Below are 18,454 nucleotides of genomic sequence, written 5' to 3' on the forward strand. Positions count from 1 at the left end.
ACCTGCTTTTATACCACAGTCCTTTGCTGGACTGACACTATACATTTGGTTGCTTTTAATTGCAGTGATTTGGTTATAATGCAGTGCTCAACACTCCTGTAAGAGCAGTCACTGTACACTACCATATAAGTATAGAAGAAAGGGTCTTCTAATAAATGTGTTATTTTGTGCTTACAGTACACTCAAGATTAATAAAAATCCTAGCTATTTTTTGGATAAGAATGGCTTGTTCAAAGGTCGTCAAGCTAACGAGCAGTAATAATTTTTAAACTTTTAAAGAAAATGAATTCTGAAATAAGAGAAAAAAACCCCCACATAACAATGGAAAAAATACACAAAAATAACTCTTGTATCCAGACACCAAACTTGTTTAAACATCACGTACTACACAAAATCAAAATGTATGTATTCTGATTTGCATACATTTAAAGCATTGCGATATTCATAAGTTTTAAATTTGTAAAAAGCTGTTGCATTTAAAATACTAATCTAATCTGAATCCCCAGCATACTGTGACCCAAGATGTATTATTTCAGTCTTATTCCAGCAATTGAAACATGTTGCCTTATCAGATGCTAATATTTACATAGAAATTGCATACCTCATTAGCCACATAGCCCATTTAATTTTGTATTCTTTAGCTAAAAGAATCTTAGCTTTAGCTAAAGCATCAGTTGCTTTAGATGAACTAAGAAAAATCCTACAATGGCAAATACTGGATAACATCCGCATTGCCTTAGAGTTACAGAATGATTTAAGCCTTTAAGTAAAAGGCTTTGATTTGTTCCATACATACACATATACCAGTTCCTCTTTAAATTTTGCCACATTCATTGCTTCATGAATTTCTATTCCCTAAATGCTTCAACCTTGTTTTTTATGACCTTGTTTTTAGTAAAGGTCATAAAAGACACTGGTGTAAAGCTGCATACAACTTGAGAAATCACTTGGTTACAAAACTTAATTAAATATGTAACTGGCACATTCAAGGCTGACAGGAAGCAAACTAAGATGATTATCATTTCTATGCTATATTACACAGCACAGATAATTCAGTGACACAAGGCTCTTCATGAAATGTTTTCAGGTTATTTTTCATGAGTCCTAAACATTAACCCAAGCCTACTTCAGATATACTAGTAGGAAAAACAGAGGCAAGGCAGGAGATGAAGTAGTTAATGGTTTTGTTAGTAATTTGTCATTGAAACTGATAAATTGTTGGAGCAAGTCCAGAGGAGGGCCATGAAGATGATCAGGGGGCTGGAGCACCTGTCCTATGAAGACAAGCTGAGAGAGTTGGGGTTGTTCAGCCTGGAGAAGAGAAGGCTCCGGGGAGACCTTATAGCAGCCTTCTAGTACCTAAAGGGGACCTGCAAGAAAGCCGGAGAGGGACTTTTTACAGGGGCATGCAGCGATAGGACAAGGGGTAATGGCTTTAAACTGACAGAGGGTAGATTTAGATTAGATGTAAGGAAGAAGTTCTTTGCTGTGAGGGTGGTGAGGCACTGGAACAGGCTGCCCAGAAAGGTTGTGGATGCCCCATTCCTGGAAGTGTTCAAGGTCAGGTTGGATGCGGCTTTGAGCAACCTGCTCTAAGGGAAGGTGTCCCTGCCCATGGCAGGGGGGTGGAACGAGGTGATCTTTAAGGTGCCTTCCAATCCAAACCATTCTACGATTCTAAATTATAGTGAAGCTAAATGTCAACAGAAAAGCTAGAAACCGGGAGACTAGTAACTGGATTTCTCCCCGTGTAAAACAGATTTTTATTACCAAGTACTAACTTTTCAGTGCCAAAGGGTGGGGCTGTATAGCCTGACTTCTACAGCCACATATTTGCCAACATAGTTTAGTTTTTTAGCTCAGCCCTGTTGCAGTCCCTGTTGGTACCCAAGTCAGATTTACAGGGCTCACATACATATGAACTACAGAGTAAGAACTTTGGAAGGAGAAAAGAGTATAAGAGAAAACTGAATGGAAATACAGGGCATAAAACTGTTCTGTGGGTTTACAATACATAAATCCTCTAGACTTCTGATTTAGAAATGACTGAAGTTTCCAAGATGGATTCATGCATTGAGGCTTTTTGCATTATCCAAGCATAAAGTGCACCAACATAAATTCCTTTTGATTATTGTGCTGGCCATTTTACACACCAAGCTGACCAGCTGAGAACATTAAGTCATTTTCCACCTACCTGTAAAGTTTCCATTGTGCTGTTCTTTGATCATTCCTATGCGTCTCTGATCACAATCCGTTCCATTCTCTGCCATTTCATAGATCAATCACGTATGGGGATCTAATAGCAGAACAAAACCAAAAAGCATAATGTCTCCATTTCTGGTTATGAAGACTCCATTTCCTCCATAGTCAAAGGATACAAGCAAATATCCAGCAGTTCTCCAAATCCAAATCACAGTTATCCTGCATTACACTATGAAAAAGGAGAGAGTGATTCAATTCCCACAACGACAAAGATTAAAACATTTCCACCTACATAAATCTAAATTTTTCACTTAAATGACAAAAATCCCTCACTTCTAACAACGAACAAAAGCTTGTTAACCAATCCCTTCTACTAATCAGCCCACTGTTTGGGCTCCAGAAGCAGCAGAGCTTCATACAAACCTCAGTTCAATCCTGAGAGAGACATGCTTAAGATTTGATTCTCATATTAGAAAGCATCTATTCTGGCACTAAGCTTCCAGGTAGTTAGTATGCCAAGTAGACCTCAAAAACGTCACAGCCTAAAAAAATAGCCCTCAATATGGTAACGAAGATACAGAACTGCATCTCACGTTTTGCACGGTCTAATACCTCTAAAGCAGAAAAGATAAACTCTTCAATGGACAAGAGCTCTCTGATGGAAAGCTTTTTTGAAAAGTGTACATTCTGCCTGCTAGTTTAGCCTCTCTCTAGTGAGATCAGCCTTAAAAAGCCCAAAAGAACAGCTATGGTTTTCCTTATCCAGGAAAGTAAATAGTGCAATAATTGGAAGACAGCATAAACCAGAATGTTGCAAGAGCTGCTTTTTTTTTCCCCTTAAAAAAAAAAACACCACCAAACCCGAACAGCTGACAATTCTTATGCAATCAAACACAAAGAAAGTAGCCAGACTCCTTGCTTTAAAAATCCTCTCTTGAATCTTAGAACAGTTTCTGGAATTTTATTTTGGCAAAGAGAGTCCCACAAAGCTAAAGCATCTTATTTGCATTGCATTTCTCCCTGTAAGCAAACATGATTTACAGGTTTTGATACGCTGCTTTTGTTGGAAAGAAAAGTAGTGCAATATTAAAATGACAGGTTATATAAAACTGTCTAGTGGAGGAAATTAAAGTTTTACAGAAAAAAAACCTTCCCCTTTGATTTATGTTAGGCTTAAGAGCCAAGCAGCAACTCAGGTTTGGTAAACAGGAGTGAGATTGCCCCTTTGATTCAGACTGCAATAATTTTGTCAATTTTTTAAATAAAATGTTAAGAGATTTCAGATACTGCATTTGTTTAATATTTCCAGGGTTTCACAAGTCAGTTTTAGACAGATGGTCTTCCAAACAGGTACACGTCCCGTGCATTACTTGTAATACAGATAAAATTGCTAGCTAGAATGTGATTATTAAAAGTGTTTTACTTAAAGCCCAATAGTCAAAAGCATCAAGGTCTCTGGAAGGAGTCCTTCCTCCAACACCTCCTTCCTGAAATGAAACACACAGAAATAGAAATCTGTCTAGTTAAACAAGCTAGCAGAAACTAATCTCTTGCATGTTACAGTTTTTATTCCTTGAAATTTGGGCCCCAGAACACCCAAACCACCAAGAAAATTAATAAAACAGCTTTGCAAAAGTTTGCTTCTGAAAAATGCTGAAGGGCTCCATAGTCAGCCAAGGGCAGAGGACTGACCTGCTGCAGTAAGAGCTCTACAGCATCATTCTGCAGTCATTTGCAATCGAAGGTTTGCTCTGAACTGCTGGTCAACCACCAGCGAAATGTGAACCTCTTTCTCTCCTCAGATCAGTTTTATGGCAGCCTGACACTCTGGAAGTCAGTAGCGTTACACCAGGACTTAGTTGAGGGTAACCGGCCAGTTGCTACGGTGATACAAGGATCAAATGTTCAGCATCTCCTAATTTCATTAGAACGGTAAGTCCCTGTAGACGGTAGAGTGTTTTGTTTCTACTGACTGCACTTACATGCACTTATTTTTTATACATATAAATATGTATTTATACCCATACACAATATAAGCTTATATACACACATACTTATGTATGTCACTTACACACGTATTACACACACACTTACACACACAAAGCTCAAATTGCAGAGGGGAATATTGAAATTGGGTAGTTTGAAAGCCTGATGTTCACAGAAAGTGCTTAGGAGGCAAAAGCTATCAGAGCTGTTCTGTACACAGCCACGCTAAAAACAACATTCTGGTTTAGGGAACTTCAGTCACATTTTGTTGGCTTAAATATAACAAACATTTAAAAAAAAAAACCCAACAAAAAAAAACTTAAGCCACGTGTTCCTCATTTTGAAATTCATCTTTTTTCCTTGTGCAAATCTAGCCTTCAAAATTGAAGTCTCAATTGGTTTGGACTCTGCTCTCAGCTTAATTACATTTCAAGAAAGTTAATTTACTGTAATACAAACTGCTCTGCATGTTTGATGCTAAAATCTAGGCTGTGCACAACACTCCCTCATCATGAACTGAATTCCACTGCAATCCATTAAACATCTTACTGGCACATAAAAATCACCAGTCTCTAGGGATCTCAGGTGCATTGTTACATACATATTACAGCTTTCACAAGCTCAACTAACAGAGCCAGTTTTACCCTGCCTGCTTGGAAAGGCACTAATCTGGGATTAGCTTTGCATAACGCTACCTCAAGCACACAAGTCAACGTTTACAGCAAAGCAGATAAATAATCCCCTTGCACACTTCAGTAGGACAAATACTTGTTAAGAAGGTCTGAAAGTTCAACAATTCTGCAGAAAAGCTCTAAAAACTTGTATTTAAGCATACAGTTGACTAGGAGATTTAATACCTATTACATGGCAAGTCCGAAGGGGCTGCAATTCAGAAACCAAACCCTTACTGGTTTCAGAAAAAACTTCTTGGTTTACCAAAGTCTAATTATACTTAAAGCATCTTAGCATAAGGAACTGGAGGATGTGCATCCAGAAAGCTCAGCTCCCTGACTGGTTGCTCTGTTTGATGCCTACTAGAATCAGTAGTCCTGCACTAATGTCTCCCCATGGAGATTAACTGGAATGGGAGTCTGACCCAAAATGGAGTTATCCTTCATTAAGTGAGTCCACATCCTCAAGTCTACACCAAATCCATGAGAGCTCACCACAGGAAATTAAATTCCATCTGCTAAACAGAACTTCACTTCTTATGAATGCTCAGAGTCCATATCTAAAAATAAATTTGCCTAATACATTGAGTAGTTACCAGAAAACATAAAAATAAACTATTTAAAAGAGTGAGAAAAACAACTTTGAACAGTTTTTGTATCAGAGTCGCTTAGATCATTTGTCAGAGCTGTGCTCACACAAGAACTTCTTTGTAGGGCTGAACAAATAGCCCACAATACACTATTCAGCTTTAGTGCAATCCATAACATTAAGTATAAAAAGACAATTATTGCTAGTCAAAAACGTAAATTGGTCAACAAAAAGGGCTTATGGTAACTGTGACTGGCACTTCACAGCATAAGTGAGACAAAGCAAAACAAGCTATTAGAGCATGAGAACATAACAAAGTTAGGCTCTGCAATCTCCGCACTCCGTAATCGGAGAAAAGGACCAAAGTCTCTTCTTTCTGAAGCTCTGGGGAGGCTGCTGAAGCACCCAAGTGTTGGGAGCACTTACGTAAAAGGAAACAGTTTAAGACAAGGCAGTTGGGTGCTTACACTCTCACTTGGAGGAGCAGAATGCGGACTCATGTTCTGTACTAAGGATTTTTTGAGGACTCCTTTCCAATGTGCTGGAACAACAGGGAAGCTGTTAAACTATTTTAATGATCTCACTGCTTTCCCAGACATTGTTTGAATCACTAATTCTTACTGCTTCTTACTTAAAGAGACCCTGGAACCCTGACTCTCATCTCCATCAAAGTTACTTGTCACACAGCTGCTAGAACCAGATTTATAGTTTAGACCATTTTGCTGATGTTTTCTCCCAGCCACCTTAGCAACACACCATTTCCAGTCTTTTGTAATTTCTTGCATTTTAAGCCAAATGCTCCAATCCTGCCGGTATCCTGCTGCTTTTTTCTCCTCAACTTTTCTGATAACCATTCCTTCTTCTTTATCTACATCACTGTTCTTCAATTACAATAAAGATTAAAAAAACAGATTTTCACAGGTGGGTAAGTAATTGTACTAAACTAGACAGCATTACAACATCTGTAATACGGTTTTGTTTCAGTCATCAAATGCTCTACACATAGGCAACAATTTACACAGGGAGTAAGTTAACAGTTTCTTGGCAAAGTAACAGTTCGGAGAGCACTTTCCCTCTAAAGTCAAAGACTGGCTGGCACACGAACACATTTAGGTAAAGGATGAGATCAGTCTTGCAGTGAAACATTACATACCCTTTCAGCTCCGTACAACTATGTCACTCTTCACTACTTCTGTGTTTGAAGCCAGTGGAACAGACAACTACGTCCTCAGCTCTGTAGACATTCAAGACCAAAGCGACTGCTCTTCCAAACCTTCTGTCCCTACAGAGTAAGATAATAATGTTCATCATGTGATCCAAAACTGACACAGTCCCTAACTTGAAGGTTAATAACTTTCCTAAAGGCGACAGAAAATAGAAAAAGTAACTGCTTGATTTTTTCCAGTCCTTTAACACTCAGGGGAAGCATTCAATTAAAATAAATTAGGACACATCTGAAAGATGTTCAAAATCTCCATAGATTTAGCTATAATGGGTTACTTTGATATGAGTGCATTTATTCCCATACTAAAAATGTTTTTCTCACTAAAATAGTTTAATCCCTCAAAGGAAAAGTAATGCAGTTAAAGACCACAGGTTTCCATTTTGTGGGTTATGCCTCTGTACACCAGACCTATTTTCCAATTCCTAGCCAAATACCATTTCAAAAAAGTCATCTTACAATTTAGCGTTAAAATTTCCATTTTTCCAAAAGGACTTTGGGATCTCTTCTAGGAAAGAATGATTTAATATTGTTGCAACACAAGTTTCAGGGATGCCACACATTTTCTTTTGAGGTTACTAGAAGTCCTGTCCCTGCCGTTAAGGCCACATATATTAAACTGTTCTCTTTGGTGGATTTTCTCAGGTGAAACATGAATACTGATGGTTGTCTGCGTAGATCCAGCAGTAGAATCAGATGCTATAATAATACAGTAGGGTCATTACACAATATATAGATGAAAAGGCATGAAGATGGTAGGAAAGAAAAAATCCACGCTGTTCAGGTCTTTGAAGTGATCTCTTGCTGAAACTTCCAAAAAAAAAAAAAAATTAAATGAAAGAAAGGAAATTGAAATAACTGTGAATGTGAACATTATTAGCGTAGCATCTCAAGCTACAATGCAGATTGCAGATCACAGATCAGTTCTGCGCTCCTTAGGCTGGCAGGAGGCAGCAAGCCTGTGGTACACATCACAGCTTACAGAATGAGACTGCTCCTCTGCTGACTGGGACAATGCTCAACCAGCTGCTGAGAAAACCACTTCAAGGTTATCAGAGAGGGTGAAATATGCAGCTGAGAGCGTGACCTGAGGAGATCACAGGAGACCTCCTCAGTGTTACTTCTGTGCTGCTATGCTACCTTCGGTTGCCCAAGCACCCAGCTCAGCTATATCCGGATTTTGAATGAGACAGCATTATAATACACTGTACTTCATGTCCTCTCTCAAACAGGGATTCAGTGACAAGTACTACCACAGCACTGATCAGTGCCACAATAACATACCTCTGGGGGGGGGGCACGTCACGTATGCCCAAGCAGCCCTTTCACCAAAACTGCTGACCTGGAAAGACTGATACGAGCAGAGAGAAAGGCTTTGGAGCGAGGGGTCACACAGCACTGGAAAAAAGACCATAACTTAATATTCAGGTGACTAAACACACACAGTATCTTTCACATCCTCAGTCCCAGAGGGCTATCCAGAAATCCATGCACATACTATCCGCCAAGATGTTTGTCTGACAGTCCTCAGACTGCATTCTGCGTTCAGAAGGTGGCAGTCAAGCTCTCCGCCTTCGGCCTCCCTATGCTACCAAAAGGCACAGAGGAAAGAAAGGTCACAGGAATTGTCGCAAGATGTTAACACATCCTGCACAAAAGAGGCTTGCTAAAATTTGACTAGGAAAGAACGAAGAGTCAGAAAAATATGAGTATAAATGCAGCCTTAAGAATTGTCACCTCTGACTCTTCCAGCAGCTGGTAGAAAGTGCAGATTTGGTAGGAACTTTGCCTTTATACTATCTTGTAAGTGCTGGGAGATAGTTTCCCCACAAGAAGATGCCTGAACCTGCCCAGCCGTTATATCCAGAGCGCTTCTTCTGTAAGAGGAAGCACAGCACAGATGAAAGGGAATGAACAGAAGTGCCTAACAAACCTCACAGAAAACAGTAGCTGAAACATGCTCCTGAGATGACAACTTCTGCTTTTCATAGACGTTAACAGTCTCCAACTGGAACCAATTCAGATTACACTACGGCTGCCTTGACCGTTCAATGAGAATACACTTCTCACACAAAGTGAATCAGAGGCTAATTCTGAGCTTTGTAAGAGAGCAGAATATTCTTTCAACAAGTCTGAGAGACACTGAACAGCTGCCTGCCTTACTAATAACGTCTTCCCATCTCCTGGGTGCACCTCGTCAGTGCAGCACCAAAACCTGCAAGGTGCTGCCCCATGACTATAGTTGCAACCTGCTATAGGAATACAAAAAGCTTACTGTTGCAACAGCTTCAAGGCCGTGCCCTTTGTTCTCATGGAATAGCAAAGTCCATCCAGCTCACACTTCTCCACAAGTAACACAAGTTAAAGTTCTAACCTGCAGATAATAGTATGTTTCCCATCACCACTATACCAGAAAAACTGGCCTACTCTTACTATACATCAGGAGTAATAGTTTTTTGTTTTAAAACCAAAGCTTGCTAAGAAATAAGAGGAGAGCTCAAAACATGCACTAATTACATAGAACGTTCTAAGGAGAGGTATTCACAAGATGCAGTCACAGCAAGAGTTATGACACTCAAAAGATATTCAGACAACCACAGGAAAAAAAGCTTTAAGGTGGAAATAGTGCAGATGCTCCAGCTAAGACGCTTGCTCCCAGTATACTCACCTTCCTCATTGCTACTACCCACTTAAAAGCTACTAAGTCTCCTCCTGTCCTTTCCCACAGAAATTACAAGTACCATTGATTTCAGCTGTTACGTAGGACAAGCAGCTTAGCTCAAATTAATAAGTAGCACTCACCTCCCATTGCACAATTGGAAACATGTTTTTTCAAACCTTCCTCTGAAAATATGGGATGAAGCCATCACATTACAACTGTCACTTAAGACCAATAAGGAACAGAGAAAAGTCCAGCCCATGCTGCAGAAATAATGGATTGAAAGAAAGAGGACTGACATAATGAAGCCCATTTCAATAGGCAAATTAATGCATTAAGAAGAGCTTATATATGCTATCATAAGGTGAGATGGTATAAAGCATGAGAACCCCCAATCGACTTATCTGGCAGGAACTGGGGTGCAACAACCTTAGAAAAGCAGAAGTCCTAACAGTAAAACAGCACCAAAAGCCACTGCTCAAACAAAATTGATGTGCTCCGAGCCGTAAGAGAGTAATATGGCGCTCTCTCCACCTCCGAGTGCTCAACCCGTATTACTACCATTAACTAAACCAGGATACCCACTTGTTGGTAAGCACATAGCAGAGAAAACAAGGACAGGAGAGAACCCTGAAGAAATGTCATATGCACAGTTCAAAGTGGATAACCTCGATTCACGGCACTTCAGAGATAAACAGCCACTATCAAACTTATTACCCCCTTCTCTCAGGTCACCTAAATGACTTGCCAAACATCTAAGAGGCAAAACTGGAATGAAACGGGAATCTTACTGCTTTATTCTCGTCTGTAATCACTAGATGACGTTGGCCAGAGATCTAAAAACCAGACAAACGCATCTAGGCGCTTAACTTCAGTCAACAGAAATGAGACATGAAGAGTCTTTGTGGATTTGGGCCTAACCACCCAAGCCCGTAAGACAAGCCACAGGCAGACTACAGGAACGAGGAGGACGCGGAGGATGCAGTCAGCGACCCAGCTAGGAAAGCGCGATACGCTTCTACTGGAGAAGTGGACCAAAGACCACCGGTATCTGGCTCTTGGCAGCTGGGAGGACGAATTTCTCACTGTGTCATCAGGCACCGTCCCTCGGGCCAAAGCGGGGCGAGTCTATCGCACACTTTCCGGGGTTTTTGTCCGGCGGGAGGCGAAGCATCCCGAGCGGAGCAGGTCTCCGGCGGGACGGGGGATGAATTAGCAGCAGCACAGCTTCTTCCTTCCCCCCCAACCCACCCACCCCGCTCCCCTTCACCCCTGCAACCCTCACTCCGCCCTCGCCTCCCGGTTACCCCCCCATCCCCAACCCCCCCCTCCGCCGTTCTCCCGCCACCCCCAGCCTTCCACAACCCCGCGTGGGCCGGATCTGGGTCACGGTGCCCCGGGGAGGGCACCGACCCTTCTCCCCCCCCCCCCCCCCCCCCGCCTCGCTGCCCGGTCCGGCCGCGCGCTGTCACCATGGAAACGGAAACGGGAAGGCCCGGGCGGGGGGGGGGGGGGTGGGAAGAAAGGGTGGCGCGCGACCCCGGGCGGCCGTGAGGGGAGCGATCCCGAGGTCGGTGCTGAGGTAAAACCGGGCGGGTACCGCTGAGGGAACGGTGGCGCGGATCCACACCCGCCCGGGAAACCCCTGCGGGAGACGAGCCGAGCCGAGCCGAGCCGAGCCGAACCGAACCCGGGCCGGGCCCCGGGCCCGCATCGCCGCACTCACCACACTCACCACACTCCCGCACCGGCGGCTCCCGCTGAGCCCGGGCCAACCCGGAAGTAAGGGCGGGGCTAAGCCCACCCCTTTCCCGCCCACCGGGAGGCGTCACTTCCCGCGCGCCTCCCTCCCTCCCGCCGGTCAGCCCCTCTTCCCGCCTCTACGCTGGTGGCGTCATCTCCGGGCGACGGCGGCGGCCGGGTGGGCGAGTGGCAGGTAAGCGCGGGGGGGGGGAAGCCCCTCACGGCCGCCGGTGCTTCCCTGAGGGTCCGCGGTTGGTTTCGCTCTCGTTTTTTTGCGTTCTTTCTTCCGTCAGGTTTAGATTTACCCGGTGAAGTCGCTGCCGGCGAGGGGGTTGCCGGTACGCGGGGCCTGGTGGCGGGGTCGCGGCCTTCGTTAGAGCCGGAGGCGGCTCTGGCTCCGCCCCTCGCTCCCTCCCGGGAGGCAGCCCTCGAGTAGATTTTGGGTATTGATTTTAAAAACCCCCAAGCTTTTACCGTTTCTCCCGCCATTTTTAGGTGTAACTTGCACATAATTTGCGGTTTGTTTTTTTTTTTCCCTTAATTCTGCTTCCCCAGTTGAAGCCCATCGGCGGTAGGTTTTGCACCGTCACCGGTGACGTGGTTGCGATTAAAATGCTGTCACTGGGAAAGGAGGAGACCGTGCGCCGAGGAAGGTGTCTCTGAACATCCTTTCCCAATGCACGAACATGGAACGGTCCTTTTGTTTTTTAACAAATGCTGTTTGTCTCCAAATAACCAGGTGCACTCTCACAAGCTGAAAAAATGCTCGAGTAAATCCCACCTTTCCCCCCTCCCCTTTCACAGCCAGTCTCCAAAATCCATCATGGATTATCTCTCTAAACCTGGGGTCCTCAGTGTCATCGCCGGAGTTGCGTGCGGAGTGTGCCTGGGATGGGGCATTCGCGGGAGACTTTTAAGACGGTCCAAAGCTGGAATGACTGCGCCTGCCGACAACCTGGGGAGCGAAGCTAACATCATGGGAGAGTCCGGGGAGTTCAAGATGGTGCTCATCGTCCGCAACGATTTGAAGATGGGAAAGGGTAAAGTAGCAGCACAGTGTTCCCATGCTGCTGTTTCCGCCTACAAGCAAGTTCAGAGAAGAAATCCTGAACTCCTGAAACAGTGGGAGTACTGCGGACAACCTAAAGTGGTCCTCAAAGCTCCTGATGAAGAGACTCTGATCCAACTCCTGGCTGATGCTAAACACCTCGGACTGACTGTGAGCTTAATACAAGACGCGGGTCGTACTCAGATAGCTCCAGGCTCCCAGACCGTCCTTGGTATTGGACCGGGACCAGCTGATGTAGTAGATAAAGTTTCTGGTCACCTAAAACTCTTCTAAACCGAGGACCAAAGAAATCTGAATGCATTGGTGTATGTCAGTAATGAAGGCATAAAACCCAAGTTTGGGGATTTCTCCGTATGTTCCCTCAGTATAAATAAAATAACCAGGTTTTGTAAGAGATTCAAATTTGCAAACCATGAGTTTCTGTAGCTTCTGTATTTTGTTCTGAAGTGGGAAAGAAAATGCTGGGCTTAGTGGAGGTGAGGAGAGCAGAGCTGGCAGAATGTTACTACCCATAGGAAAGAACCCAGTACATCTAAGACTTGTGCAGTTAATTGAGGATTTTGCACTGTGTCTGGTTTACTGGCTGAACAGAAGCAGTAGTAGAGCTTAAGCACATTTATCCCATGTGTTAAGAATGACAGGTTCCCCCTCTCTGCCTTACAGGAGGTTTTTCTGAAGAGATACATTCTTTAATTCAGAAAGGATGAGCTGCAGAAGCAGTTAAAAATTGCCCCATACAGCTGGGGGTAGCTGTAGCCAACTTCCTGCACAAACACTTTCTAATAGAGTAACTGATGCAATAGCTTGTATGTGGTGCAAGACTGACCAAGTTAAACAGGTTTTGCAGCCCGGACCTTGAGAAGAGCCAGTAAACAGTCGTGGGGAGAAGCTGTAGGCCACGCTCCATGCTGGAGGTGTTTGTGTAGCTACTGCACTTGCAGGAACCTGCAAGCAGGTCAGCATGCCCCGCTTAGCCAAGGAATACTACATATAAACAGCTTGTCACACGGGGGCAAACTTAAAACTTGTTTTACTAGAATTAAACAGGTCCTCTTGGGTTTAAGGAAGTACTCTGTAACAGATGTTACCGGACAGAGTTCAGAGCACACCGATCATGGCTCATGCGTAAATTCTACCCTTGCAGCTCTAACACTGTTAAAAGGCAAGTTCCCTGCACTTCTAAATTAGGTGGACTTTCTCTGAGTCAGTTTTGTAACAAAGCTGGTTTTTGAGAATCCTGCTGTTGAGCACATGTCTTTTACAGCCTCTCAGCCATGTCTTCCTGTTGAGTACCCATGAAACATGTTGTAAAAAAGAGAACGGAAGGATTTGTCTCCATCAGTCAAGTTAACAGACCCAGAGGGAGTGTCAGAGGTGTTGAAATGCAAACGTAAGCAAGTGCAATAAACACAGAAAATAGAGAAGTTTTTATACTGCACCTCTTATTTAGGCATAATACTTTTCAAAGACTGACAGTACTCACTGTAGACTTCTGCTCCACCTCACTCTTGAACAAAGACCTACAGCCTGTGGCAGGTTTAGCCCCCCCCAGATTCTTACAACACCCACCGTTACACATGGAACTGCTGCAATGCTCAGCTGACAGCATCACACGATACAACTGTGGAGTTCACAGGAGCAAGCAGGAAGGGGATTCAGCCTCAGAGCTGGAACCTGACACTGAGGACGACTCCTGGTTAAGAGACAGAAGCTTCTAACAGCTATCACAAATACAGCCAGTGCTGTAATACTCATTACGCTCAAATATGACAGTATTCATAGAGAAACATTTAAGTCAATTTTATTTGAAGCTAAATATATTTAAGGCAACTTACATACCTAGAACATGATCTCAAATTAACTGACACACCCTACTACAATCCTAACGTATCACCTGGTCAAATATGCTGTAGTTGACCACAACGCAGCCAACTATTGAAAAGTGCTATTTTCTTCTCTCTGGCATAATCTTTCTATAGAAAAAGCGTTACATATTTTCTTGTATTGCCCCCTCAGTGCAAGACACCACTAATGGTCTCCGTTGCTGCTCTTCTAATGGCCCCTGATACCCTTGAATGTACGCACTTGCATGCCCCATACTACTAGCACTGTAATACTTGGGTCGAGTTCGAAGGTCCTTTATGAAGACAGTAAAGTGAAGCTACCACTATGCAGCATGTCCACAGTCCAGTAATTTATTTTTAAATTGAGTAATTTCAAATTGCACAAACAAAACTGAACAGCAATATGCTTGAATTCTCTCTTCTGTACACTCAAAACAGTGATCTAAAACACCACAATATCCAACATACACAAACCTCAGGGCAGGGTTAGTAAATACACAGATTGGAATCATGGTGCTCTGTTCCTGAATGGAATGTCCCACAAAAGCACAGGATACAGCACAACATAAGGTCATCTGTTACATATGGAGTGAGCAAAAAGACACTAGCATTTTCTATATGCATAACTGGAAAAACCTGCATAGGTTAAGGAAAAAAAAAAAAAAACTTTTACTCATTTTAAGTCAGGCAAGGTTGTCTGTACGCATTTTAAATTTTTAGAGCTATGCAATCCAACCAAGGTAGGATATGCTGATTAGTGTTGTCTCTTGTCAGCGGTCTTGCAAGGTCAAATACACGTATCTTCACTTTAGCTTTCTCCGAATATACAGTGAGACTTAAATGCGTTTAGAATAGACAGTACATATTGTAAGCTGCTCACATACAATGAACTTAAGATTCAATATTAGAGTGTAACACTATAGAGTGCAAATCAGAATCTTCACAATAGACTTAATGGTAATAAGCAGTCCTGCAAAAGCCCACTTGAACAAACTTGTTTAAACTATTCCCCTTTTAAAGTAAAGTCTAAATGACATGGAATGTGAAAAAGATTTAACATAAGTGATTCAAATAGTTTGCGCTAGAAAAAACAGTCCTTCATGAAATAAAGGTTACAAGAACACGAGGCAGAACTCTTGCTTTTCCCTGTTATGAGTTAAAGCGGGGAGGGACGGTGGAGTTTCAGTAAGAAAATACGCTAGCTCCAAACTGACTTGTGCTGCATCTTACATGCTGTACCCAAAGCCAGGCTGTGGTTGCCCATATGGAGGTGCAGTGTAGCCATAGCCAAAAGGTGCTTGTGGAGGAACTGCGACACTGGGTCCTGCTGTCAACATTAGCTGTGGCTGACCTAGAAGACAGAACAGTTTCGTCTTTATTCCTCGGTACCAAGAGTTCAGTCAGCAGAATTCCTGCAACTTCCCTGTAGATGTTTAACTGTTAAAGTCCCCAGTTACCTGGTTTGGGGTCCTTAGCGGCCAGAACAGGTATCTCCCCACAAAACCTCAGGACAACAGAGTATATAGCTAAAAATACTACACTATGAAGTACGTGGACACTGACAGATTCTTGAAATCTGGGGCAAGTAGTTTAAGTTCTTAGAAACCTGATGAGAGAGAACAGAACAGCTTCCTATTCCTTAGGCAGTGAGCTCACCCAGTCCCAGAATCAGTTTGGCTTTAGAATAGCATTTCCTGCTCCAATTGTATTAGTAACTCTACTTAATTTAAGGCCAGAGTCCTATGCTACAGTGAGCCTGATGCAGAGGCTTGACTCCTGCAGTCCTGAAGTACAGAAACACCTTCTAAAACATGCCCATAAGCCACATTCACTACAATGGAATAGTTCATTCTGGAGAATTACATCTTTGTCAAACATCTGACTTTCAGCTACTTACGATAACAATTCAATGAGACAGCCCAATAGTTCGCAGTTATAATAGCATGTTGGGCCAGGACACAGTTTCTAGACTAGTTCAGCCTTATAGTAGCAATTCAAACGTATTAAAAATATTAAGTGTGCATAGAGACAACTGTTGCAAGATTTTTTGCTTTGGAGACAGTGTAGATCGGGTTACTTGTCACATGAGTACTCAGAGCTAGGTCTTGAAACATCACACCCAGTGGCTTTATGGCCAATAGTCCACAATTATTGTGCTGCTTCAGGGTGTGGTGACTAGAGATGTCAGCTATATGCTGGAGGCTCCTTTATCACTGGATGGAATTCATATTTGTAACTCTTACTAAAATTAGTGGAATAACCTAGATACAAAGGAAATACCCAAGACGGACGTAAAGTGTGTTGAGCAAGATCCAAATAATGCACTTGCTGGAAGTCTGGAATACTACAGCTCCCACACTCCTTTTCTTTAGAAAGCACTTCCTTAATGAGCTAGGACAATCTTAAATCCTGCAGTCCATATCCAATCTTAGCAGCATCAGCATCAGAGTGGTACTTTATCTAGTGTTTTGGAACACATTCCTTTAAGACTTGATTTCACATGAAGAACGTTCCCATTTCCAAGGGCTTAGAATCATAGAATCGTTTAGGTTGGAAAAGACCTTTAAGATCATTGAATCCAACCGTCAACCCAACACCACCATGCCCACTAAACCATGTCCTGACTTCCTTGGAAAAACACATGACTAGAGAAGTGTTGTTTTAAAAGTTAAATGTGTTACTGACAACACATGAACTAAAGCATTACCATAAACGATAGGTTGTGTTTCTGTAGCTTGCTCCTCTTCCTTTCTCAAAGACTCTGATGCATCCAGTTTATCGACCTGGAATTGAGACCAACAATTAAAAAAACTCCTCTAAAAGAGGTACTTATTCATGGCAGAGAAGTGGAAAAGCCTTAGTGGTATGTTAACACCCATCAAGAAAAGGAGACCATTTACAAAGTTAAGATCAATTCAAGTAGCAATGTTGGTACTGGTGCAGTCAAGATTGTCCGTTTCCTGAAAAAAACCCCTAATTGAGGGATTTGTGGAACTGCTTTGAAAGCTCACTCCAGGCTGAAGCTTTGTATGAAAGGTCCCATACTGGACTAGAGCTGCTTTGACATCAGTAAGCTCATCAGTCACTGTTGCTCCAACTGCTTCAAACCAACAGCCTTAGGGCACAAACTCAGATTTTAGCACAATGTCAGTTGGAGACCTTTGGTGTTGGAGCAATTGCTAAGATAACGCCCAGACCTGGAGAAGTTTCCCTGAATACAACATTGAGGCAAAGTAATCTGAAGTTGGTGTTTGTATATGGCAGACTGCAATAGCATCCGACATGTCACTTGAGCCTCAAGATTTCACTTTCCAAACCCATTCACTCATGCAATTTAAGTTCAAATGCAGAGAATGCATGTGTATAAGACTTGCTTTTTTCCACTCTAGAACTGTGTGGCAGTCAGCCTAAACCCACAAATACTCACTCAGCTTGTTTGAGCTTAATACACAGTAACAAGACAAGACTAGCCAGCTTCACTCTGCTGCACAGCAAGTGCAATTGTGCTGTTAGCCCACCCCTACAGAAAGGCAAGAGAAGAAACTTATTCTGTAGTGAAATATTGCTTGTTACTAAAACAGATCCAAGGAAACTCAGCATTACTACAGTCTAAGGCAGGCCCTGAAACTAAAACCACAAAAATTAGATATTGATATTTTACCTGGGAGATAAGATCTAGAATAAAGTCAGAGACAATCATGCCAATTACTTTTTAAGACAGTAAGACAACTCACAAACCAGATTAGTCTTTCGTTTCATTTGTGTCCTTAATAAAGGAGTTTGAAGACATGTTTCCTGTACTTACACAGGGTCAGCATTACTTTTTCAGCTACACCAACGTCCATGAGTTGAACAGTTTTCAGCTTAACTGTGCTACCTTAGCAAATATTTGCAGGCAGCTCTAACGGCTTTCTTCCATTTAGTTGTGAATTACAACATGTGTTCCATAAACCTGTTAATCTGTAACCTCAATTAGAGGCATAAATCCAGGAAGTGGCGTAAGTCCTGAGCTTTACAATTTCATTCATTGACTGGGCTTTCATGGCAAGCCTTTTTGTTGCCTCACACCAGTATCTGGCTTGCTGCTGTCAAAGTGCACAGGAGCATGTATCAATGCTTCAAGACTCATTTCCAGACACCGTGCTAAGAACTGCACTGTTTTTAACTTGAATAGCAACACACTGAACACAGAAGCACAAGTTTAGAGATGCAAATCCAAGGAGAATGTGCAGAGTTTGCTACTAAGCAGAGGCATTTGGCTTACACACACTTGGAAAGCCTTCAGCCCAGGACATTAAATGCATCTTTGACCCAGTTTTGATGCCTCCCCTCGGAACTAAGCAAATATTTACAATAACAAGCACAAGTTTCAAACCAGCCTGCAGGATGGTTCTTACACCATTTGCTTGAGCATCACCAGGTTCAGTACCCTATACACTTGTAGCAAGATTGTTTTAAAGGCTTTTCCA

General features: G+C 42.7%; 3 protein-coding genes across 5 annotated transcripts in view; 1 reads left to right on the forward strand and 2 right to left on the reverse strand.

Annotated features, from left to right (window-relative positions):
• The window catches only part of VMP1 (vacuole membrane protein 1), a 71,571-nt gene extending 60,395 nt beyond the window's left edge, over nt 1-11,176 (reverse strand). The window contains exons 1-3 of one of the 2 annotated variants that reach the window (XM_052803377.1): nt 11,065-11,176; nt 6,602-6,730; nt 2,195-2,296 (exon numbers count right to left, since the gene is read on the reverse strand). In XM_052803377.1, coding sequence (XP_052659337.1) covers nt 2,195-2,270 — 76 coding nt within the window. In that variant the 5' untranslated portion in view covers nt 2,271-2,296; nt 6,602-6,730; nt 11,065-11,176. The remainder of the gene's footprint in view (nt 1-2,194; nt 2,297-6,601; nt 6,731-11,064) is intronic. The other variant, XM_052803378.1, reaches the window with a different exon arrangement.
• Nucleotides 11,177-11,182: 6 nt separating this feature from the next.
• On the forward strand, nt 11,183-12,537 carry PTRH2 (peptidyl-tRNA hydrolase 2). Its single transcript, XM_052803380.1, has 2 exons — nt 11,183-11,265; nt 11,877-12,537. The coding sequence occupies exon 2, from the start codon at nt 11,896-11,898 to the stop codon at nt 12,412-12,414; it is 519 nt and encodes a 172-aa protein (XP_052659340.1). The 5' UTR covers nt 11,183-11,265; nt 11,877-11,895; the 3' UTR covers nt 12,415-12,537.
• Nucleotides 12,538-14,313: 1,776 nt separating this feature from the next.
• Nucleotides 14,314-18,454, reverse strand: part of CLTC (clathrin heavy chain) — a 36,506-nt gene continuing 32,365 nt past the window's right edge. For both annotated transcript variants that reach the window (XM_052803373.1, XM_052803374.1), the window contains 2 exons: nt 16,693-16,768; nt 14,314-15,336 (listed from right to left, as the gene is read on the reverse strand). In XM_052803373.1, coding sequence (XP_052659333.1) covers nt 15,212-15,336; nt 16,693-16,768 — 201 coding nt within the window. In that variant the 3' untranslated portion in view covers nt 14,314-15,211. The remainder of the gene's footprint in view (nt 15,337-16,692; nt 16,769-18,454) is intronic.

The sequence above is a fragment of the Harpia harpyja genome, chromosome 12, assembly GCF_026419915.1.
Source record: "Harpia harpyja isolate bHarHar1 chromosome 12, bHarHar1 primary haplotype, whole genome shotgun sequence".
Classification (NCBI taxonomy): domain Eukaryota; kingdom Metazoa; phylum Chordata; class Aves; order Accipitriformes; family Accipitridae; genus Harpia; species Harpia harpyja.

Excerpts from the sequence above, each read along its gene's own strand:
- PTRH2 (XM_052803380.1), top strand. The coding sequence starts at position 11,896 with ATGGATTATCTCTCTAAACCTGGGGTCCTCAGTGTCATCGCCGGAGTT.